This window comes from Acanthaster planci, linkage group LG08 (assembly GCF_054643075.1).
Source record: "Acanthaster planci isolate LZ-2023a linkage group LG08, COTS_SCS, whole genome shotgun sequence".
Lineage (NCBI taxonomy): Eukaryota > Metazoa > Echinodermata > Asteroidea > Valvatida > Acanthasteridae > Acanthaster > Acanthaster planci.
The window spans coordinates 11,574,329-11,598,824 of NC_141784.1; the positions used below are offsets into that span (position 1 = coordinate 11,574,329).

Here is a 24,496-nt window from a genome sequence, read left to right on the forward strand (position 1 = left end):
TTGAAATATGGGATAAGCGGGAGCAACAATTCTCGCTCCTTTTCGCTAGCAGGCGATTTGTATTCGATTATGAAAGAATATTATTATTCCCCCCACCCACAAAAAGTAGGGAAATACATGTATTGAATTATGAGAGTGGAAGGTTGGAGTTGGCGGAGGGTTTTACGCATCGGTGAGTATTCGGCATGCCGACATCGCCTTTCTCTCCAGCACTTTTCCAGGTAGGGCTAATTGTTTCACCATTATATTGTCGTTACTATGGAGTTCTTACGACAAGCGCGCAGGGTCACGACATGAAAGGTAACAATGACATCGAACCGTACACATGCACATGCAAATATCCAATTATGCATAGTACTCTCGGGAAACCAGGTCACTAGAGCGACATTTTCAGAGGAAAAAGAACAGACCGGCAGTATCAACTATCATACGGTCTTTTGCTTTCACAACAGAAGGGTAAAATACGTATACATCCGGCATTGCACCAATTTGGAGTTAGCATTTGGAAAATTTTCAGAGCCCCCAAACTGTCATGACTCCGTTGGAAGTGATAACAGACTGTCTGACAGTCAAGTCGATATTGATGTATGTAGGGGTTTTCTATGTTGCCCTGTGGTTTATCAGAAGACCAAGGAATCTCCCTCCCGGCCCAACTGGCTTACCTTTCCTGGGTTACTTCCCTAAGTTAGCCCTGCAGGGAAATGAGTACAAATCCCTGGCCTTGCTCGCCAAGACCTACGGGGATGTGCTCAGCTTGAATCTATGTGGACAGCTGGTGGTGGTCGTGAGTAGCTACGAAGCCGTCAAGAAAGCCTTTGCTCATCCGAACTGCAGTGACAGACCGCCGACAACCTTTTACAGCAAGGCCACGCCGGACGGAAAAGCTTTGGGTGAGAAATGGATTGCTTTTAATCGAATACATTTTCGTGAATGGCGCACAACACTGCAGATACCTGAATAGGGCGTACTGCGTGCAACTAGTAAAAAGCATGTATTGTAATGGTGTGCGTTTTGGGACACAATATTCCACCTTACCATGGAGCTATACCAAATAAGAACGTGACTCGGCCAAACGAAGCACACAAACGTGCAGAAGACAATGTGTTTCATTGTCTTCTGCACGTTTGTCTGCTCCATGTAGCCGAGTTGCTGAATCTTCATTAGAATGCAAAAATGCATGATGTATATTACTGGGGAAATGTGGACCTAGTTATTATAGTACCTACTTTAAGCCCTGCTATTGGCATGATTCAAATGTTAAACATATCTCAGTCATTTCTTTCCAACAGTAATGAAATGAGAAATCTAATGATTTTTATAATTTAATATATATAGATAACAAAGATAATAGATCGCCAGCAGGACAAACACATGTAGAAATAGACAAAGATGGAACACAAACAACTAGACTTTTGGCTATGAGGGAAAGCAAGTATAACGCAAAAAATTGTTTAGAAACCAATCACCCTAAACTTACCAGTAATAAACACCCTGTAATATGCTTTCATGTGTATTTTCATCATAAACTTTGGTGCTGTGACTTGTCGCAAGAGTTCCCACGGGGGAAGGTGCCCCCTTGCCGTTGCCTACACATCTGCTGACTTGGCTGCTTCTCCACTCATAGTTGCTAAAGACAATGTCTAAAAAATCATCTGTCACAACTTCTAGGATTAACATGATGTATACCAAGATGCATTTTGTTTTTAGGGGTAGTAGCTGCGTCGGGTCCCAGCTGGTCTGAACAGCGGAAATTTTCCCTGAAAGTACTGAGAGGTCTTGGTGTTGGAAAAGCAAGCTTCGAAGAAGCCATAGCTGGTGAGGCAAACTGCCTGATCAAAGAGATGAAGAGCCGCAAGGGAGACCCATTTAATCCGATTGACTTGATAAATAACGCCGTCGCCAACGTTATCTGCTCCGTGACCCTTGGTAAAACATTCGACTACTCTGACACTAAGTTTCAGCAACTCTTGAGAATGATGAACAGAAATTTCGAGATTCTTCGCGGAGGGTCCTTGTACCAACTTTTGCCCTTCGTCCGATATCTGACATTTACGGCTACCTTCAAAGAGCTCCAATGGAATCTGCATCAGAGGTTGAGATTCCTGGGAGAGTATGTGGACGACCATCGTCAGCATTGGGATCCAGACAATCCAAGAGACTTCATCGATGTCTTCCTCGGTGAGATTCACAATAACGAGAAAAACAACATTAAGAGTCACGTCACACCCTATAATATGCTGCTCACCGTCTTCGAATTGTTCGTTGCTGGGACAGAAACCGTCTCGTCCACTCTCCGCTGGGCCTTACTGTACGCGATGGCCTACCCGGAAGTACAGAGCAAAATCCAGCGAGAGCTCGACGAGGTAGTCGGTCGCAACCGGTTGCCTTGCCTCGCTGACAAACCCGAGCTGTCGTACACAGAAGCGACTATCGAGGAGGTGCAGCGCATTGCTTGCGTGGGCGCACTTGGCCTGCCCCACATGTTCTCGCGAGACACGTCCATCTTCGGACATGACATCCCTCGGAAGACCATTCTTGTTCCTAACTTCTGGGCAGTGAGCCGAGACCCAAACCTCTGGTCAGAACCGGAAAAGTTTCGACCAGAGAGGTTTCTGGACGAGAATGGAAAAGTGAGACACCGAGAAGGGCATTTGCCATTTTCGACAGGTAAGGTATAACCTTGTTTTTTCAAAGTAGCCGCGTCAGTTCAATCGGATTCCGTGCACAAGTACCCTAACCGGTATTGAACTAAGCCAGAAGGCGACAGGACTGGGTGTCATTACCTTCAATCACCCACTAGAAGACGGTATTTGTCTCCCTACATCCTACATATTTGCTGAAAATCACTCTTCCTTACTCGCTCAGTAACCCAAGCAAAAAGCGTGTGGCGCGTTAACCTCATGCAGTGCTTTGCTGGGTGACCAGTGCCCTGAGATACTCACGGAGTCTACAACGGACCTTTGCCCCAGCTCAAGTTCAACGCCACGCATTACTTTCTCTCTTGTAGGTCGTCGGGCGTGTCCAGGAGAGCAACTGGCTAAGATGGAGTTATTCATCTTCTTTTCCTTCTTCCTGCATCAGTTCACCTTCGTGAAGCCGGACAATACCCCTCCCATCTCACTCAAGGCTGTCAACGGTCTTACCCTCACGCCCACTCCCTTCGAAACCTGCGCGATACTTAGGGAATAGCGTAGTGATTTTGATCGATAAGTTTAATTTCACTTTCATACAGATTAAACAACTAATTAGTTATAGTCCATCAGAAAGTATGAACACTTTTATTCTTGTTAAAATAGGCTGGTATGAGTTCCTGGAAGAACTGAGCCTTATAATTACTAGAGGGCTAGCCCATTATGCAAAGTGAAGCTTGCTTAGGGCATTCATGTTTTTTACACCAACCTGTAGCGGTTCTTCGGCCACCTGATTTAGTGTGCCTCCCAAGAGTTTGCAACGCGTTGGCTAATCACGAGGCCCCTAACCTTTGCCAAACGCGCATTGGGCCGACAGATTTTGCGCATCGTGATTGGCTAACGCGTTGCAAACTCTTGGAGGCACACTATCGTGAATCACCCTTATTTCCACAATTAATGCGCGGAAAGGCGTACGATTTCGAATTCTTTCCGCATTCTGACGTTCACGAAATTGCCAGTAGAAATACATTGATTCGAAAGTGCCCGCGTTTGCTCGTCAGTCACATCACGTGAAAACAAACTTGAAATTTTGTTCAGCTTTTGTACAGTTTTGTGCATATTTGCGTATAGTCTGTATTCTAAAGAGATGTGTCCACGAGGCCGATATGCTAAAACAAAAACTAAGCGCACAATCAAGTTGGTCGATAGAAACAGACGCACGTACGCTGCAGATAAAAAAAACCTAGATGCAGAAACCAGCAAATGATGTACTTGCACGTTGCATTTAGACTATTATAATTTGGAATTTTTCCCATGTTATCTATCATCTTCGTTGATCTCCAGTATAAAAAGAGATCAATTATCATATTCTACATAGTTATGCGTGCATAAATTCAAAACGACTGCGCCCAGGAGGCATCAAAGCTTCATCCGCGTAGGAATTGATGAGTTAGCGCTCTAGTGATTTATAGGGACCATGTAACAGAAAGTTTTTACTAAAATTCTTGAAATTTTGTGTTTCATTTGCCCTTTTCCATTTTGTGGTTGCTATTTTTGTCTTTTTCTTTCTTTTTTTTTGCTTTTTACGCTGATAGGGATTTGCATATTCCTGACCAAAACTGTAACGTAATCCAAGGTACTGAACACAGTGTAGCATAAATTTGTACACAAAAAATTGCTAGATTTATTCACTCTTTGCTATCCAAGTACATGTATAAGTACATGACAATTCGGCAGTGAGCAACCTTTTCTCAGAAATATTTTCCAAGAGCAAGTTAGGTTTAAAACAGACATGTGGTTTTCCCACAGACATAAGCGCATAGACCACCAGTGGGTTTTCGTCACAACGTGCATAGACCGTCGATCTTGCGCGATTTGGAAAAGTATTCGGTTCGTACGTGTGACGTCACTTCAGTGACGCCCATCACTGCACATTGTTACACATTGATCTCATGGAGTCACATGAAACCGGAAGTTAATGCACAACTTAAGTGTTCGTCCAATGGGAGCCCGCAATCGAAGTCACTTACGAACTGGATGAGCAAACAGTGCGCAAAGCAGTGGATGGCAGCGCGTTCAGTGCGCATTACGCGCAACGCACTTACATTGTCTGTGGATGTATTTACTTGCATGTGCTCCAAAAATACGTTCAACTTTTTTGCTCTTCGGTTCTGCTATCTCTTCTTTTAAACGTTGCGACCGCATTGTTTTGAATCCCTATGGGCCATATTAAGTAACTGGAGGATTTTTTACAATCGAAAAATGGCTTCATAGAATTTTTATGGCTGGACTTCATCAACTGTGCTTAAATTCCTCACGCCTTGGGATGAATTTGCCCATAGTTTTGGTTTTCGTCGATGTGTGTCTTCCCGGATTTACATCACTAACAGGGCCCTCACTTGTCTAGAAAAGCTTAGTCAATTTTGTATGTTTGAAAAAAACCAGTTAACAGTTCATCTAACTTCTAACAGATTTATTAACATTTGCAAAAAAGTGATTCTAAGAAAAAAATTACCGCAGCATTACGGTTGCGAATGTAGTTCAATTCTTACTTGAGACTGAAAACTAGATATAGAAATTTCTTTAAGACTATGTACGTGTACCACTAAAATCAACTTTATTCCCAATCAGTTTTACATCAAGACACATGTATATGCTTTAAAACTTTCTAAATGAAAGAGATCTTGCCCTTGTTTAGTCTAACAGGGTTTGACAACCTATCAAGGCCACCATAGTATAAGTAACTGTATATGTACACGGGAAAGAGTACTCGCTACAGTTGAGACGGGTCTGTACAAAAACAAAGGTCACAGAATACAGGGAAACATCTGAGATGGGACTGCTATAATCGCACAAACCGCCTTCATTGTAAAAAAAAAAAAAAGCAAAACACGTATGTACACTGTGATTGAAAGTTAGTGCAGTGAAAGCATACATGTACAAGTAGTTTATATTGCAAAATTTACTAATCATAAAGTTTTGCAATGGAGTGTAGCTAGTAGGCTTTCTCTATTGGGCAAAGGAAGGAATAAATTTGTATCTGCAATTTCTCATCGCATAAATGCCTGCATTCATTGCTCTGATGTGACTTCCATTTACTACAAACTTGTCATGATCACTTCCCAGAGCAACCAGGACTTATTACCACTGAAACTATTCTGATTAAACGAAAACACTTTCAACACCAAAATAAAATTGTAGTAAGGAGGTAGTCAGCCCCATTATATATCTTACTCTGAAAATGTATTGAAGACAAAATCAGCACACCGAAAAATTTAGAAATGGTCTTATACAATGACAGTTGTTGTACACACTAAATGTGTCCAAAACAATATCTCGTTTCTACTCAAAAGCACAATAAAGAATACAACCCTGATTACACCCAAACTTTCAGAAGTTCAAAGAGGAAACGTGAAGTGAACCCTGGACTCTAACTTGCTACAAAACTACGGATCTTACCAATGCAATTCAAGAGTGAGCAAAAAAAATTACATGGCAAAATGTTACCTACACACACAATATCTATTAGGAAAAAAAACACCACGCAAAAAACCTGAGGAGCGCAAGATTAAAGCTTTAAGTGACAAATATTTCCTAGCAGAAAATCTGGGCGGAAAGTTAGGCAGGGAAGGTTGGAAGAATTAACAACGAAAGTGTACAGGAGGCACTCAAAGCACTGAACATCATGGACATCTGAACATTCACTCTCACGGCACATATCTCTTTACAGTACACCCGGAAAGTTGCAAAAAGTTCTTGATTAACTAAGTAATGGTATCACAAAACTTTCCAACATCAATCTCCTTCAGAAAAAGGATTTTCATTTGGACTCTAGCATCCATTTCTTACAAAAGAGACATATATACACAGATTGAAGGCAGCATGAAGTTCAGTGTTTCCTTAATCCGACCAATTTCAGCGGTTGACCCAAGGATCCTCCGTTAGGGATGTTTACAGTCTTCCTTACAAGTTCTTAAAATAATAATAGCGATTCTTTTACAAACCTCGATGACATAGGAATTCTTTCAAAGACAGCAGTACTTTGGTGCAAACGAGTTTGGTACATATATCCACATGACATTTCATTCAAATCATAATTAAAGAAACCAAAAGTGCAACAACATTGCAAGCAATGCGCATCATCACTGCCAAATGCCCTTCTTATACCAGTGGGTAGCTAGCAGAAGTAGCAATGCCACACTGATTGTTCTTGTTGCGGGACATCATGATGTAACCATCCACTCCCCAGTCAGTGCCCCAACTGGAACAAAAAACAACATTAAGAATTCAAGGTTTACGGACTACAAAATTACATTTACTGATTACACTATAAATGCTACAGCGCGTGATCTGTCGAATGATGAAAAGAATGCTAAATTATGAAAAGCTCTCCCAAACTATAAGTAGCCACAGTGGAAATTTTAAAAACTGCTTTTAGTTACATGTACATCTAACTCCTCAGAGGTGAGATAAATTATCCTGTACAAAATTTAAGGAGAAATTTAAGGAGAAAGACACGAAACAGATGGACATTTCTATTCCTTTGGCTTATCATGGTATGAGGACTTCTCTGTGGGAAACAAGATGTTGGACTGAGGACACAGTAGCGATTAATAACATTCTTGAGATCCATTGTTTTAGGTGTAATCGTGCAGGAATTAATGAGCATTTGATGGCACGTTATCAGCCGCAGTATTAAAATGCAGCATAATGGGGGGGGGGAACCAACCTGTTCTTCACAAGCCAATAGTCTTCTCCAGAGTTGACACCATATCCAACCACCAATACACCGTGATCAAGCTCTCTGGAGCTGCATTGTGGCTCGTTGTACACACCTGTCGTGCAAAAAGGACACGGGCAAATAATTTTGCAATCCCACCCTTTTGAGGGTAAGAATTTCTTAATACTTCACAACATCACAGATTCACGTATTTGTTAGAAACTATATAACTGATGCAGATTTTTGATGAGGAACACATAACATTATTGAGAAGGTTTTTGGCTACCAATAGGGCATCAGCTAAAATACTAAAAGCCAAAGAGAGTACCAGTTAAGTTTCATGTTGTCAGACTGGAAAGTACTACTCGCACCACAGAAACGCCTGTCAGATTGTCACAAACCATTGTGTAAACATGGTTCCCATGAAAATGAAAATCTACTGTCACAGCGAGGGAATGGGCCTTACAACTGAACAAAGGCTACAGCCAAACAGGTGAATCAACATGACAGAGTCCAGTCATCACAAATAAGCACATGCTCATGGAGACACTTCTAATTTGCAATACTGCTTACTAAAAGCCAGAATTACCACGCCACCTCAATCAATAATGCCTTGGTTGCCTGCTCAAACACGTTTGCCCAGTACATCCCCTGTAAGGGGAGGACCAGTGATCTTCTTTTCTATTTTAAATTGGCCACTGGTCTAGACACTCACCTTCTCTGTATAGCTGGAACGAAGAGTGACTGGCGTCAATGGCAACAGAGATGGGGCCTTTGGTGGCGCATGCTGCCAACAGGTCTGTCTCGCTCCCCGCCTCAATGTCCACGAAGCCTGTGCAGAATCCCTTCACGCATCCCGTGGTCTGATTGTACTTGCACTTGGTCTCATCCTAGAAAGAACCCAGTGGAAATCATACATTCTTGAAACAAGCTTTTCAACTGTTTAACTGTGTGATTTGCTTCACAATACCAAGTAAGACTCTTGTGTCGGGCAATTTGGGGTCTGAAAACCATTGGCACCACAATGCCATTGGCAGCACAAAGCCTAACCTTGTACATACATGACACACCTGGAAGTCAGAAACAGCATTATCATGATTTCTGCTGCTACAGAGGAAGTGGAAAATCATAAAAAAATTATAAAGAAAGCTGCCCCACATGTATTCAAGTCAAGAAAATCCTCTTTTGTGATTCCTTTAACTTCTACCTGATATTGGTGGCATGCAGTACCCAAATTTTGATGTTAGAGATTTGAAAGTCATTAACAGCATTACCCTGGCTTTATATTTGTAGCATGTCTCCTTGTCGATACCGTTGTTTTCCTTGACATACGTAAAAGCATCGTCCATAAGGCCACCATTGCACCCATCATCCCCCTCCACATAGGAACAGTCCACCAGGTTCTGCTCGCTCAAGCTGGGCAGGATACCCGTCTTGGCAAAGTTCTGCCCTTCCAAGGAGCCTGTGGCACTGAACGCCCAGCAGGAACCACATTGCCCCTAGCAGGGAGAGGAAGATAGGAAAGTTTGATGAGTTTGTCTTAACCTAAACCATCCTCCATCCTTCAATATTGGAGGATTGGGACTGTTGGATTAGATTTATACAGGTCACACTGTAATCTCCAATGTCGTTAACATGTTCTCAAGACATCTTTCGATTTTTGGGCAAATATCTCTAGAAATTCTTTCAAATTCACCACTTTGTGATAAACCAAGGGACAGAGCTATCTTCTTAAGACTTTGTCAAATGAAAGTCAGTCACAGCTCAAGGAACTGTCAATACATTATTGCTGCTTACATTAATCAGTCAGTGCAGTCAAATTTGCATGACTGATAGGTGGAGACTGGAAAAAGCTATGTTTTCATGAAACTACAAGGTAAAAAAGTTCAGATTTGGTCCTTGAACGTTTAGGAAACCAATTACTTTAAGGCCTATGCTGACAAATTACCGTTAGACAAGGAAAAAGAAATGTGTGGCAAACTTTGCTAAATCCAATCAATCTACACGTGAGTGTAATCTGTTTAGGTGCCAGGACTGTGATCAGTCATTGCACATGGTAGGTTTGAAGGGAGGGACAGCTCTTGCTCTGTCCCCCAATGGTGGCCGTGGCTGGAAATAACATGTCGAGAGCACGGTTTCCACCAGACAGCCGCTACAGGTTGTGTTCCTGCCAGCTGCAGCCATGAGCTCACTTACCTGATTCTTGACCGGGGTGACGTATCCCTTCTCACGCCAGTCCACAGTATCGGGGTACTTGACGTTCTGTGGTTCCCTGAAGGTAACGGTTGCTTTGGGAGGATTAGCTCTTGTCTTGTACCCATTCATGACATCTTTGAACTCTTGGCTTGTCTGACAATTGGAATGGTTGGGGGTGGGCAGGGAGGAACCCAAAATGCCATCAAGTGAGAAACTAACACACTTTTATGATCTTTACCATTATCTCCAACTCCATCGGTATGTTTACAAATATCTCCCTGAAATCCTACCATATCATGCTTCAAGGAAACTGTTGCACATTCTTTGAAACTATGTTTTCACAGGATATCAGCCCCTACCTACGAGTAACTGTCACTGGAATCAGTGACATCTCTCTTCCTCCACTAAAATTATCCTGTGGATATTGAGGGATAGCAAGAGATCAAGTTGAAATGCAAACAACACAGAGAGAGGAAATGACATAGGCCTTTCAAAGTTTCACAGGACTGTTTAAAACAAAGTTCAGGGTGCAAATGTGCCAATCATAAACGTCAGCCCAGCTGCACCATCTCCGATGTTCTCCACTGAGTTTAAATGTTGAACGGGCCAAAAGCGTACCCTTCTCCCAACAGTATGAGACCATCTTTATCATCCAGTGTAAAGTTTAACTAAACTGATGTGCACATGCACGTGGTATCACAGATTTCCATTCAACAAGTTTGCTTCGACTCAGCAAAGAGGTGTTACATGTAATGCATGCTTGTGTTCAATCTTAAAGTTTCACAACACATTACTTGGTACCCAAACCATTTGAGGTACCAAGCAGTTCATGAGTTACAAATTCCTTAAACCGGCATATTACATGTACATGTAACTCTGCCGCGCATTTCTTCATCTGTCTCTTGTCAAGTTCCTCCTGACTTAAATGTATCCGTATCTCTTGAATGAATTAATTCGTGCACAGGAACCAGGATGTAGCTGTGGCACTGAACAAAAAAAATCCCTGACCTCCGTCTAGTTGCGTTACATTGTATGAAAAAAAAATCCTTCATCTGTTCAATGAATGCATGACTGAACACGCAGTACGGTCCCACACTCTAATCCCTTGTCAACATGTACAACCACATCTAAAAAGACCACACACAAGTGTGTCATTTCCAGTGAACCATGCCCCAAAATTCATGACATTTTTCAACAGTTACTCAGTAACATATGCATATGTATTAGTTTGCTATGTCATTGTAAATACAGAAATGGCAGGGTGAATGCTATTTCCCTTTTCGAAACAAATATGTGGCTAAACACATATGAAACTTTTCATAAACTTTTGGGGAAGCGAAACTGTGAGTTAGCAAGTTTTAAGGGATGGCTTGTGACAAAATAATTCTCTGGTTTTGTGGCATGCATGCACACATCTTATATCCTTGAAAACAGAATGCACCTGACCAAACCGAGAGCACAATAGCCCCACAAAGCCACGATCCACATCCTGTCACCAGACTTCCCCTGAAGCCTTTGTTTCCCTATCCTTCAATCAAGCTAACATGATGTTAATGACCCCATGGTTACATAAACTATCTGTTTCCATGTCACGAGACTGCCAGCCCCTGGAACACGTTTCCTGTTTGGCAAAGGAAACTGATTTTATGTTTGGATGGCTCCGTAAAAATAACTACTGAAAGTTGTGTCAAACGACAAGTGAAAGCAGAGGGTGTGACAATAACCATAGAAATTTCAAAGTATATTGAACTATAGGAGGGCGAAGGTCATGATGGAAAAAATTCCATAATTGTGCACATTTCATTTACAAGGAATGAACAGCACAAGTAGAGGCAAAAAAAGTCCTGACATGCTCTTAAGATTCTATCACTGACAATTTTTGTAAGGACCGTAATTAAGCAACTCCAACCTTCTGGCTGACCGCACATACTACATTTGGATACTTCAATCAAATGTGGACGCTTATTACATGCATTTCCCTGATGTAACTGCAGATGATGGACACAGCCCAAGGAACAGGGGGAGATGAAGAGGGACTGATACACTGAGAAGAGCACTTACCATATCTCCATAGGAGTTCATGCCTAGCCTGTAGGTGTGGTTTCCGAGGTCATACTCTAGATTGTGCTTTGCAATTATTTTTACATTGTCTTCCCAGATGCTTCGTCGGTGTGCCTCCTCGTTAAATGCTCTGTATTGCTTGCTGTGTACCTGTGGGGGGAAAAAAAAATAAAGTTGGATACCACAATACGTAAGGTTCAAAACACCCGGGGGGCAAACGTTCAAATTACTGAATTATTCCCACAGTTGAAGACACCAGCAGGACGTCCAGAGGGTTTGTTATTACTATTGTTTCAGTCTCAAATTTGTGACATCCAGGCCAAGAGGCACATCCAGAGAGGAAGAAAAGCAAGAATTCTTACCAAGTGTGATCTCACACAGGATTGATACACAGGGCGTGTGCATGCTAACATTTATATACCTTTCATGGTTACCCATTTATTTTTGAATTGGAAAAGAAAGTCCATTTTTTTTAAACTAAGATCAGAGTTTTTATAAAAATTGGAGACAAGTTGTCTTCATCTTAATTACCACTTTTAAAGCAAGCAGATTTAGTTGTATGTGTGCCAGTTTTCTTTATTATTTTGTTTGTTACAAAATTCAACAAATTTGGATTGAAATTGACAAGTTTTAAATCAATTAATTTGATTAAAATCACAAACCCTCTTAAATATTATCTTTGCCCAAATGAAATGTGTGCAGTAAAGCACCTCCATGTATCCACAGAGGAGGGAGTTCCCCAGAGATACAGGTCCTATTAAAAGGCGATAGTGCCAGGCTTTAAACAGGATGCAAAGTTTGGACAAATCTACAGTTCACAGGAATTTCTTTCCAAGTGAATAAATGCCACCAACCACATGTGCGTGTATTTATTTTACATGCAATATTATGCGGATACGAAATGCTGGTGTTTTGCCTTGGTTAAATGTGTGCCAAACGATGTTTTGTTACAATGGGTTTTATGTGATTCAGTTCCTTTGTTACTAATCGAGTAGTGACTCTGGAACATGTTGTTACTAGTTTTGGTTTCATTGCATAATGACCAACATTTCTAATCTCAATAAAATACATGCGTACTTGTAGAGATAAAAGGTACATGTCCACTGATACATGTACTTTACCATGTTAAACTCAGAAGTGCACATAATCATGATTACAAATCCTCACAGGAAATCGATGCACTGAATCCAAATCCCCAAATCCTGCCAAATTGGACAACCATGATGCCTATGCCCGTATATATTCACATACATGTACATGCATTATACAGTTAAAATGTATGGGTAATTCCAGAAATTAGGGGTCCAAAAGTGTGACATTTTTGTGTCCCTGTTACATCTGACCTTTGTTATTTGACATGGAAATATCACTGGGATTGATTACAAACTATTACTCTTTGTTTGGCAGGTAATTTGCATTAATTCATCACTCTTGGAAATTAGAAAACGTGTTCTGAACTTACAAAATCATATGTCAGATGTGACAGGGACACAAAAAAATGGACCCCTAATTTCCAGAATTACCCGTTTACAATCCAAAGGTTCATCTTACCTTTTTGAAGAGTTCCCAGTCTCCATCCAACTCTGTGTTGAAGGTGTAGGGCATGCCAAGGGCTGCCACTGCCAAGACACAAAGCACTGCAACTCGCAACATCACGAGATAACTATCTGAAAAGAAGTTTTTGAGGGGAAACAGAATAAGTCCATTTATAAAACTCACATGGTAAAAACATTTCAACTGATTGGATTGGCTAGTGCCTTTGACAATCTCCACAAGCCACTGCCTCACACTGTACTGAAAATGCACTCGGAGTTGAAAAGTAACCTCATCGGCAAAAGGGAAACAGGTCCCTTGTATTCCTACTCAGAGCGAATACTATCAAAGAAGAATTAAATGTGGATGCACTGGTGCAAGTGGTAAATGGCTTATCATGCGAGAATGTCTCGAGAGAACAACTTGCACTGATCAACAAGATGTGTGAAAGGCGAAAGACCTCAGTAATATGTAAAACCAGTACCTATTTGAGGACAAATGGAAGGAAAAGGGAAATACGTTCAAGGTTCATAGGGGTGCAAAAGTGCGCAGATGTGGGCAGAGGTGTGCAAATGTTTGCCTGGCATTAGATGATGCATTGCTGAGGATATAGTGAGGTGAGATTCTCGGCCACATTTGTGGGGCTACAAAACGGTGACATTGAGCTTAACAGGAGGATGCCCCATTTGAATGAGAAATTTCCCTTTTCCTCCCAAAGGCACACGTACATGTAAGTGAACCTAACCACCATCGTTGGGATCTTGAATTCCTTCCAAATCCCACTGTGCATTAGAGAGTTTCAGGACTGTTCTGGGGGTGAAATCTCAGTATTTTGATGGGGTGGTGTGAGCCATTTTAAGTGAAACAAATTAATGGTACCCATAAGACTCGTAAACAGATCCCTTTGTATATTCCTCTATCGATATGGACCCCAAGGCGGGATGTGGGAAACACACCAGACTTTTTACTTACGGACATCTACTGACATCTGCTGAATTTTTGAGCACACTCACTACTTACCTGTCAGACTATGGAGGGTTGTTATTCACCACAATTTAAGACATGTTTTTATTTGCGAGAAGAAATTTATTGCGGCCACCTTTAAGACTGCATAGAATGTGAATTTTGGCAAAAAATTTTGACTTGCATTTGATCCCAACTCATTTTTGTCTAAATTTGAGGGAGCTCTTTGAGATCAGCTTTGCAATTGTATCGACAACTGTTGATATACTGAGGGCTGTTTTGTGTGTATGAGAAATCATGCTTCAATGGCTGTGTAATAATATATACACTGCTCATTAAACATACAATTACAAAAAATAAAAGGAAAATAAAGACTTGACACTCCTAAAAACAATCACTGATGTGTGCTAGGCCTATCACTGGAGTCCATTTTGCCATCACACACCACGCCATGATCCGTCGGCAGGCCAAAATTTGGATTTTGACGATCCTTACGCAACATGCCCAGTTGAAATCTTGACTTAACCATCGACTAGCCCTACTAGTGTGGCACAGACTCTCGCTACCGCTCCATCCTTAGCCACACATCTGTATACGCAATTTGCGTGTTGTCATAGTGAAAAGTTCGGTGCAAACTCTTATAATCGTAGCTGAAATTTTTTTTGCACACAGAAATTATCATTAGCCTCTCCGCTTTCTTAACGCTATTTGCTAACCATCGACGTAGTTAGTCTGAAAGGGTCTGTCTGAAAAAAATGGCACTTATTTAGGCCTACATGTATTGATACATGTACATGTATATATACATGTACATGTATATATACATGTGTTAGTATATGATATATCATATACTAACATGGACTTAAAAACACATCAGCACATTGAGGCTGCTGGAATGGTTAGTCATCAGTAGGTGTGTCATGTTTGTCTGTCTACGGCATTTACATAGTATGTAGGCCTACATGTACACACGACAACCATGGACATGACGGAGGAAGGACACAGGGCCTGCCAGAGATTTACAACATCGTAACAAGGAGGGGGGGCTAAGTTATGAATGAAGACAACCCATACAACTTAAAACATGTAAAACTAAAAGCAGAAACTCACCGTAGGCTATCTCACTCAGGAAAACTATGAATGAATGTTTGTGATGAATTACAAGCAGGCTCTCTTGAACTTGGACTTCGGGCTGTTAGGTCGAAGAATGTCGCGCTAATGTCACCATCAAAGCCACGCTGTCGAGTTCTGGCCTAGCTTTATGCAACCAAACTTTTTTACTATGTCATCGATTGTTGACAAAAGATCTCGTGACCGTATTCAGCCTCGCCAACGCTTGCCTAGTTCCTCGAACACGAGCACGCACTTAAGATACTGACGTTCGCGCATCTGACTATGACTATTCACTCGGGTCAAAGATTCACGTGATTTTCAGATTCCTGGTATTGTCTGCATTTTGCCGACGTCAGAGGGCTGATGCAATAGCCGGTCACCTCGTGACCCTCATGTATCACATGGGCGGACCAAAAACCCTGTGCCCAAAACAAATTTTTTTTGGAGGGGGGCTACATTTGGGAGCTCAGTTTGCGCACTTTTGGAAGAACGGAAAATGAAATTATATTAAAAATCTACCTTCCATTATTGTTTTGAATGGTTCTTTTTGAGAAGGCATTGACATCGCTCTTGTTTCCCCCCTGAAAATTCTCTTGGAATAATTGAGCTATAGAAACGTTTGCTGTAAGCCCGCTCCATCATTACGACAAAAGTCATCTGCAAATGATGAAGTTAGTCCATTGGTTCCTAAACGATTGTGAAGCATTACTATATATCCCTTGAAAATTTGTACCTTATAATCGTAAATCGTGTCCCTTTTTCACGTTTTCTTCACATGTTTTTTAAATATGATAATTTACGAAAAGCAAAATTGTAACTGGCGGTCAGTGGACGTACGCGTTTTAAACACCTATAGGATTCTCCCCTGGCTAAGGTGTACGCGAGGTCACCTCCACCCTGCGTATAGGGGTGCACTGAACCAATTCAAGCTCCATTGAAAATAGTGTAAAATCAACCAAGTTTGGAGCCCCATGGTAGGCAACTGAAGTCCCTGAGGCCTCTCAGACAAAAACAATGTGTTGTTTGGTCCTTCAGATTTCATTTGATTTTCAATTTTTAGTAGGTTAACGAATGATTTTTTAATTATCCGCCCAAAACAAACCCACCCCCCAAAAAGTGAATGTTGCCAAGACTTCCCAGCGGCCATTTTTCAAATGACATCCTCACTTTGCTTTGGCTCTTCTGACTAATTTTCAATCCCATTTTTGTCTGCGTTGCCCCCAGGTGGGTACCCCTGAATCTACAGAGATAATTCTGGGCCATACTGACACAATCCCACCATTTCTTTGCCCAAACAGACCCCTCTTTTGGAAACAATCTCTGAGGGTACTTTTTGTGCGCCTCCGCCTGGCGGAGAATTTTCCTTGAATTTGGACACTGCACCCACAGGTATTTTATGGCCACCCCCATATCAAGCTGCATACGGTGGCAAGTGATAATAGAGCTATGCAAGTGATCCAGGGTCCTTGTTTGAGCAGGGTTTAACCCCCGTTCTCAGGGAGGGGGATCCCCCAACTTTTTTTGGGGGGGGGTGAACGTCATGGCAAAAGAGCGATGTGAGGGACTACTTTAATTCCCTTCCTTCCAACTGTGTGTGAAAAGCCAAGCCAATTTAGCCTCACATTTATTTTCCAAAAGTTCATTAACCCTGGTTAGATAAAAGAAGTTGCAAATTTTTGGTTTCCTGGCTAAAAAAAAAAGAAACACTTCCGGAAAATTTTGAATTTTGTTCTGGATCCCTACTGCGCAAAGTAACATGGCCAAACAAAACAAACTGAAAAAAAAAATCCGACAGGAAACCAGCCAACCAAACGCTAGAAAGAAAGAAGATAGCAAAGTGAACTGTCAGGAACCGTCGTGATCACACAAAAGCACTCAGAAGTCGTTGTAGGACATTGGGCAAAATAAAAGCGGGCCATTGTATAAGCAGCGCCACCATTGTTAAAGGATGTCCATACTAAAACAAATAACGAAATTTGTTTACGTTCAGAAACCAATTAAGTGAGGATATAAACACTCAAGCAATGTTGTGCTAGTTTTGTTCCAACAAAAGCAGGAACATGCATGTACTTGAAAACGAAGTTTGAACCACACCACGATTTATTTGTATTTTTCATTCTAGGTTCAATACATAACTTTTATCTAATTTGGGGGGAAACTTGTGCAATCACTTTTGCCAAAAGATCTTTAAATAAACATAGAATTTCTTAATAGGTTCTTCAATAGACTTAACAAAATATTCAGATTGACCATTAATCCTGTATTGGTGAAACGTTTGTGTACAATGCCCAGAGAAAACATTAATAAAGCAAATTTTGCACATTGTGACATACAACTACTAGTGTCTTCAGTGCTTTTATTATAAATATTATTATAAACAAATTATAATTTTTAATTTAATTATAATTTTGGGGTTTATGTCGTTATTTTTTCATGGAGGAAATTACCTGATCAACAAAGACGACAGTTCTGTTCGGCTATTTCTCCTGCATGTGATTAATGGTATCTATTAAAACCGGTTGAATGTAAACATTCCTGACAGAGAAATCAATTTAGAATAGAATGTGTTCATGTAGAGATAACAAAATGTGTTCATATGGAGGTAAGCGGGGAAATACAAAACCACATGCTGGCTTTTATTAATAATAACACATCATCTTCACTCGTATAAAGGTCAGGTAAAATCAGACCAACTTCCATGACAATAATACGGGCGATTCACAATAGTGCGCCTCCAAGAGTTTGCACGCGTTGGCCGACCACAACGAGCGAAATCTGTCGACCCTTGCCAAACGTGCATTGGGTCGACAAAATTCGCGCTTTGCAAATGGCCAATGCGTAGCAAACTCTTGGAGGCGCACTATTGTGAATCGCCTCTTTTGAAAAAAAAATTATCCACATTGACTGGTAATCAGATACTACGAGAAGGATGGTTTGTTAATTACAGTGCACAACGTTGAATTCTTATATAACGTAGTCGCCAGTATTCACTGTAAATGCCATACACAGCTGCATCCTATCTACACTTTTCCAATTTCAAAAAATGGACATTTCTGGCGAAAAAAAGTTGTCCAATTATATTTTACCAAACTTTTTCCTCCTTGATTAATCCTTTTTCTGTCACAATTACAAAGCTAGTTATTCTAATTTCATAGTTTTTGCCAAACATGCAGTCGTGCACATATTCTCATTTAGATTACACGTGTAGACTCGATTACAGTGATGAACTATATTGAACTTAATAGTGTACGTGAACTGAAGGACAAACATCAGGTTAAAGACTTTTGTAAGCCAAGCACAGGCAGTAAACGGAACATTCCGTAGAGCGGGAACTTTAACGGAATCCCACCCGCTGTTCCACAGTCCTTATTCTGTTCCTTCGCATTCCTCTTCCTGAGGGGCAAACTATCTTTCTAAGCCGCCTTTGAAACAGCTTGTAGCGGCAGGTGTATATGCAGGGATTGACCACCATGCTTAGGGAATTCAAGATAGAAAAGACGTAGTACAAAATGTTTCCGTAATTGGCATTTAGCCCCACATTGAAGAGAAGGTAATCCGTTTCTGATGGCATGCAGCAAACCACGTAGGCGATGGTGATGATGATTAGAGTGCTGGCGACGTTCTTGCTCCGCCTCAAGATGTTGTCCTGCTTGGCCGTTCGTCGATATGCCCTCTCCTTCTCCCTAAGAATCAGAATGACGCGGCTATAGCACCAGCACATTACGGTCAATGGCAGGAGGAATATGAACAAATACAGAGCGACGCCGCCCCAGACCCTGCCGCTTTTGGGGAACTTCAAATAGCACCAACCTTGGTGATGATGCCCGGCCAGAACGATTGCGTACGTCTGCGACCCGAAACCCAGGGTCCACGGCAGCAGAAAAGCGGCTCTGTTGATACTCCTGAGTTGGAACTTCCCATACCACACGGCGTGGCATGACACAGCATAACGCTGGACGGCGATCAGAACTAGATTGAAGGTGGACGTGTAGTACATACTCCACAAGAAATACTCCGTGTACCAGACCTTACAGTACACCACCCTGGCGACGGGATCTGAAGGGACTTCAACATAAGCTGGATGGAAGATCACCCTAGCGGCAAAGAACACCATGACGCCGATCAAATCGATGGTAGACTGGTGCAGAATGAGTTTATTGGTGGCACTGTTCCCTGTCCTCGGATTAGAGAGGAACACGACGCATACAATACCATTCCCCAAGAAGCCAGCGATGGTAATTATGATATCCATCGCTCGGATGACCGGAAGTATGTCGTCAGTGGAAATGCCAGAGAAGTTACCCTATAAAGAAATTAAAGACAATCCTATTAGTAAGTTACCAGATCGGATGCAATAGAGTGCCGAAGTGAATACTCACACGTACAAGTATGTGTGTAAATATTGTTTTTCATTATAAGACTTGATACCAATATAGCTCAATCGCAGAATACCCCACCACCCCGCACGATCAACCTCATAATCAGGTACAGGTCAAAGTGTCGCACTCTTCTCAAGGGATTTCCACCTTGTACCCACGTAACCAGTCATTCCAGGCGTCTTTTTTTTTTTTCTTTTTTAGAGTGGCGGGGTATTCTGCAATTACTCCCTTCGTCGCGTGCGGTTCGTAATTGTGACGCCACTAAAGTTTAAACCACGCCCACTGCACAAGATACACGACCATGACACAGGTACGTTAGTTGCGGTCAATTGTCGTTATTTTTTCTTTTGATTTTACGTATCGAGTCACAAAAATTTGCAGTCTGAAATGTCTGAATTTAACATACCTTTATGTATTTTGTGTCTTAACTCCTTACTTTCTATGGTCTGATCGTATTAAGAATTGAAGCTGACACATACAGCCTCGTTTTCAAACGTGGGAGTGCGCAGATCGACGCTAAAAGTGTCGTTTTGGGATCCCTCTATAGGGATCCCTCTATTCCTCATGGGTTTTCCTCCCACCTCTTAAACAGTGACTGCTTCTCATTGCCTGCTCACAGGTTTCTTGAGGCTTACAAGCTACAGTGCCTAGGGCACTTTAATTTTGTGGAATCCTTGGTTTGAATAACAACAATGATAACCAAACTTAGTGCGGGGTGCCAAAAATGTTTTGGGTGGCCAAGTTTTAATTGTTTTTATAAAATAAACTTTTGTGCCTTTCTGAGAAGGTATGCGCCAGCTAAAATTTTTGGGGTTTTGCACGTTTTTTGGAGGAAGGAAACTGAAATAGTCCCCCAGATCGCCCTGCTCTCATTATTTTTCGACGAAAATCTCGCAGGGGGGGGGGGACAGGGCCCCTGCTACCCCTTAAGATAAGGCAGGGGTAAATGAGTCAATCACGCATCGACTGATATGACTAAACGTTTGCCGGGTACAGTCACCATGCACTCGACTCGACTCAAGTTCGACTCGAGGAGCAATTTTTGGCGACTGGACTCATGTCATGACGGGTAAATGACTCGACTCAGTCACTGCGAGCAAATGAGTCGACTCGATTCGAGCCCGTCGTCAGGAGACTCGACTCAACTGAACACTCATATCTTGTGCTTCTGCACTATATAGCATTTTGTAATACTAACCGGAACTGTAAAATGTATTTCTCAATTCAGGGTGTCATCCTTATTCGGGTGATTTTTTTTTATTGATTAGGAACTTGGGGGAAGGCCAGCTAAATTTATGATTTCACAAAAATCCTGCCCTGATTTTAAAACATGGCGAATACAGACCAACAATTGAAATATTCAGAAAGAGATTTCACGGCGTTGTCAGTAGTCAGGGAAAAACTATAGACCAGAAGCCAATCCAGATAATAAAATCGAGTTTCACTTCTATTATCTGCGAACCAGCTTTACAGGTCCCCCGTCCTGCGGTTCTAAAGCGGACAGGCAAATGTCGTGTGTGAAGTTTGAACGCCGCGTTATGGTGAATGTGAGTTTGAAAGTCGTGTTTTTGAATTTGATCGTCGTGTTTGTGAGGGGTCAGGGGCAATTTCATGAATCATTAGCATGATTTGTTTCCCTTGATAAAAAACAGGGTTAACAACCAAAATGTCCATGTGTTGTATACTGCCTGAGATGGTGTTCAGCTGATGTTCGCTTATCATAGAAATGCCCGGATTTTTGGCTGGTAACCTGTTTTTCAGGACGATAGTACTGTGCTGAGCCAATTTTTGTGCTAAGCAGCTTCGTGAAATTGGCCCTGACCACTCACAAACACGACGTTCAACCTCAAAAGCACGACGTTCCAACTCACAAACACGACATTCAAACTCACACGACGTTTGCCTGTCCGCTTTAGAACACCATACTATCCCAATAATTATTAACTAAGAAAAATAACAATAATAAGGTGTCCGGGGATTATGTAGGGAACGGGAACCAGTCTTTTTAAAATTATGTTGAAATTCGACTCGAATTGATTCGACCAAAATACTTGACTCGACTCGACTAGTTCTTACCTATCGACTCGACTTGAGTCATTACGTTAAATGACTCCACTCAACTCAAAGCATAACATGTGGTGACTTGTTACAACTCGGTTGTCACGTTTGTTGCCATGGTTTCGTTCCTCGTCTGAGTCATTTTGCCAGTTAAGATTGGCCGCATTCGGGGTAGGGTACAGAAGAATTTCCAGGCACAAATCCAGGGGGGATGGGGTCGCCCCCCCCCCGCTGCTCATTGCCGATTTGTGTTTCTTCTGAAGGTGTATATAGACCCCCTTAAACCATAAACCATGTAGGGTCTATTTAGTTTTGCGTGTACTGTGAAGATCAACGGCGAAAACTACGTGTATTACCCCTCCTTGTACGACCCCCCCAATCCTGGATTGGCCCCTGATTTCTAATTCAGTTTTAAAGCAAATTGGTGCTCTTATCCAAATTAAAAGATTAACAAATGAACATAATTATCGTATTATTTGCCTCACATGAATAAAGAAGGCAGCGAGTTTGTATTCATAATCTTTGGACATCATACGTCTGCACGAGCTATCAGAAAGCCTAAGTGGGGCCAATTATAAATGCAAATAAATGCAAAATACTACAGTCCTCATTCCAAACGATATCAGCATTAAAAGCGGAGACGAAAATGAACGGTAATCCAAAAATCGTCACAAAAAATCACAATTTAGTTGCGATATCTATAAAGACAAGACACGATGAAACGAATTGCTGTGAAACAGTGGCGTAAATTCGGGCTGGGAACGGGGGGGGTTGTACCGTGATGTGGGGGATGACTTGACCGGCCTTGGAAAGTAAGTATCGGCTCCGAGTAGGAACAAAAGAGCGCGTGTTTTTAAATGAAATTGACAGCCGCTTGTATGGTACTGCTGAACCTCGAATCAAAAGGCGTATTATGCATGAATTCTTAAAAACTATTCTCCCTCTTTGAGTATCAATGAATACATTTTTCTGTTGTTTGTAAATCCAAAAATTCTCCACAATTCGCCTTATTTTTTTCATCACGAAAAAGTAGGGGAAAGGGGAAATGATTCAAAAGCCCATCTCCCCGATCAGAAAGTGCGGGAGGAGATAAGTACCCCATCCCCCAGGGGTTACGCCCATGCTATGAAATGACTATGTTGTCGTATTTTTGTGCTCTTTTACGCAACGCAAGTTTGATTTCCCCCAGACAATCACATAATGAGATGGAAACAAGCCTTTTTTAAAATCTCAAACATTGCTTTATGAGAGGTGTGCCTCAGCTATTGAACATATTTTTAAAGCTATACTGCGGGAGAGTTGAAATTTGAAGGCGTGCGGAGCTAGCTCTTCAGGGCTATACAGTTTCTGGCTTCGCGTGCAACATTCTTAAAGGACACTGTGTAGAAGCACTTTTGATGAAAAAGCGGCACTTAAAAAAATGACAATCATCGTTATCGCTGGGTATTACGTCACGATCTAGCAGTTACGTCATTGTGGAATATTGTTGATATGTACCCAATGGGTTTTGCTCCAGTGTTAACTTTAAGTCTGCTACCGCTTTCCGTTATCGTATACCGCGCATAATTGTAAATAGGCCTTTTTACGACAACATCATCAAAAGTATACGTCTCCTATATTAATTATACGTTTTCTTTGAGTACATCGTGGATGACATTTCATTTACTTTGCTAAGTAGGGTGATTTCCCAGGGGAATCCTAACCAGAATGCACCGATGATTAGATAGAAACCATTTCAATATAGTTCATTATGTATTCCTTGCATACAAGCACAATTAAATCTTAAAATCTGCTTTTTTTATTCATTATCTACTGCACGTCTTCACTTGCTGCTGGTTTGTTGGAAGGAATTATCGAATTCAAGAAGGACATCGACTGACAATGGATCGTATGAATAAAAACTACCAAATGCCCTTAAGTTCGAGCAAACAGCAAAAGCATTTACTCAGAAGTAAAACCATTAAGAATAAGCAAATGCTTGTACGAATAAAATGTTTCTTTTACTATTCAGCATCCACTTGTATAAATATTAGCAAATGCCTTATGCTTGTGGCTGACTGCACTGCCGAATGGCTTTGCACAATAGGGCTTCCATTATTTGCACGAACATCTACACGTACGTACATGTACAGACACACACAGTGCAACTGAAGCGCCGTATCTTGAGACTTCGGCATGGCAGATGAGCATAATGGCAGTAATTTTGATCGCAAAAACCTTGAAGAATATTGCTTTGCCACACTCAAATAGGTACAACTGCCTTCATCTGGTTTCTTGAAATCCCCTCCGAAAGGCATACAGCGTTTCCTTTCGAATGGCATTCATGAACGCTGCCATTTTGAACATTAGTAAATACTCCTCATTTTCAAGCTTGCCCTGACCCAGTCTTGAAAAAGTCAGGTAAATACTCCAATGCTGTAGAACTTACTCAAAACGAAGCAACTGCTGTTCTATAAACCACCTTGTTGACATTATGCATGTCAAGCACAAGCTTAAAGAGTAAAAAGTAAATACTTTTACTTTTTAGCAGTTGCACTGAAGTAAAAGCATTTGCTTCGTTATTACTTATGCAAACACGAGTAAATGCTTTAAAAATGGTAGCACATGTAAAAGCAAATGCTGTGTTTTATTCATATGACCCAATATCACGGAATAGATTGACAACAATATCAGTATAGACTGATATGAAGGGCAGATCCAGAGGGCAACAGCGGCCACACCCCATCCCCAAAAGAACACATTTTTCTATTAATGAAAGAAATGCAGCTTTCCCTTCCTTTCAAAGTGTGTAAACAACACCAAACTGTAGCCTCGATCGCCAATAAGGCCATTAAAGGTTACCT

The 24,496-nt window shown here is 41.5% G+C and overlaps 3 protein-coding genes across 4 annotated transcripts; 1 reads left to right on the forward strand and 2 right to left on the reverse strand.

The window, feature by feature from the left end:
- Nucleotides 1-401: 401 nt before the first annotated feature.
- LOC110984178 (cytochrome P450 2J4-like) lies at nucleotides 402-5,520 on the forward strand. The gene is made up of 3 exons (XM_022244078.2): nucleotides 402-890; nucleotides 1,708-2,667; nucleotides 3,008-5,520. Exons 1-3 carry the CDS (start codon nucleotides 533-535, stop codon nucleotides 3,187-3,189), a joined length of 1,500 nt encoding a protein of 499 aa, XP_022099770.2. The 5' UTR covers nucleotides 402-532; the 3' UTR covers nucleotides 3,190-5,520.
- On the reverse strand, nucleotides 5,225-15,416 carry LOC110984182 (procathepsin L-like). Of its 2 annotated transcripts, none has more exons than XM_022244084.2 (8): nucleotides 15,214-15,416; nucleotides 13,159-13,270; nucleotides 11,608-11,757; nucleotides 9,547-9,699; nucleotides 8,625-8,849; nucleotides 8,066-8,240; nucleotides 7,360-7,465; nucleotides 5,225-6,891 (listed from the first exon to the last, which is right to left on the reverse strand). In XM_022244084.2, exons 2-8 carry the CDS (start codon nucleotides 13,258-13,260, stop codon nucleotides 6,792-6,794), a joined length of 1,011 nt encoding a protein of 336 aa, XP_022099776.2. In that variant the 5' UTR covers nucleotides 13,261-13,270; nucleotides 15,214-15,416; the 3' UTR covers nucleotides 5,225-6,791. The 2 variants fall into 2 exon arrangements, with proteins under 2 accessions (XP_022099776.2, XP_022099775.2); XM_022244083.2 differs by having other exon boundaries at nucleotides 13,159-13,274; nucleotides 15,214-15,414.
- Nucleotides 15,417-18,550: 3,134 nt separating this feature from the next.
- LOC110984209 (kappa-type opioid receptor-like) lies at nucleotides 18,551-19,468 on the reverse strand. The gene has a single exon (XM_087139973.1). It carries the CDS (start codon nucleotides 19,466-19,468, stop codon nucleotides 18,551-18,553), a length of 918 nt encoding a protein of 305 aa, XP_086996099.1.
- Nucleotides 19,469-24,496: the final 5,028 nt, after the last annotated feature.

Coding starts and splice junctions, on each gene's coding strand:
- LOC110984178 (XM_022244078.2), top strand. CDS start 533: ATGACTCCGTTGGAAGTGATAACAGACTGTCTGACAGTCAAGTCGATA. Junction 891..1,707: donor GCCGGACGGAAAAGCTTTGG/GTGAGAAATGGA, acceptor TTTTGTTTTTAG/GGGTAGTAGCTGCGTCGGGT. Junction 2,668..3,007: donor GCATTTGCCATTTTCGACAG/GTAAGGTATAAC, acceptor TCTCTCTTGTAG/GTCGTCGGGCGTGTCCAGGA.
- LOC110984182 (XM_022244084.2), bottom strand. CDS start 13,260: ATGTTGCGAGTTGCAGTGCTTTGTGTCTTGGCAGTGGCAGCCCTTGGC. Junction 8,850..9,546: donor TCACCCCGGTCAAGAATCAG/GTAAGTGAGCTC, acceptor TCTCCCTGCTAG/GGGCAATGTGGTTCCTGCTG. Junction 6,892..7,359: donor TATTGGCTTGTGAAGAACAG/GTTGGTTCCCCC, acceptor TTTTTGTTCCAG/TTGGGGCACTGACTGGGGAG.
- LOC110984209 (XM_087139973.1), bottom strand. CDS start 19,468: ATGGATATCATAATTACCATCGCTGGCTTCTTGGGGAATGGTATTGTA.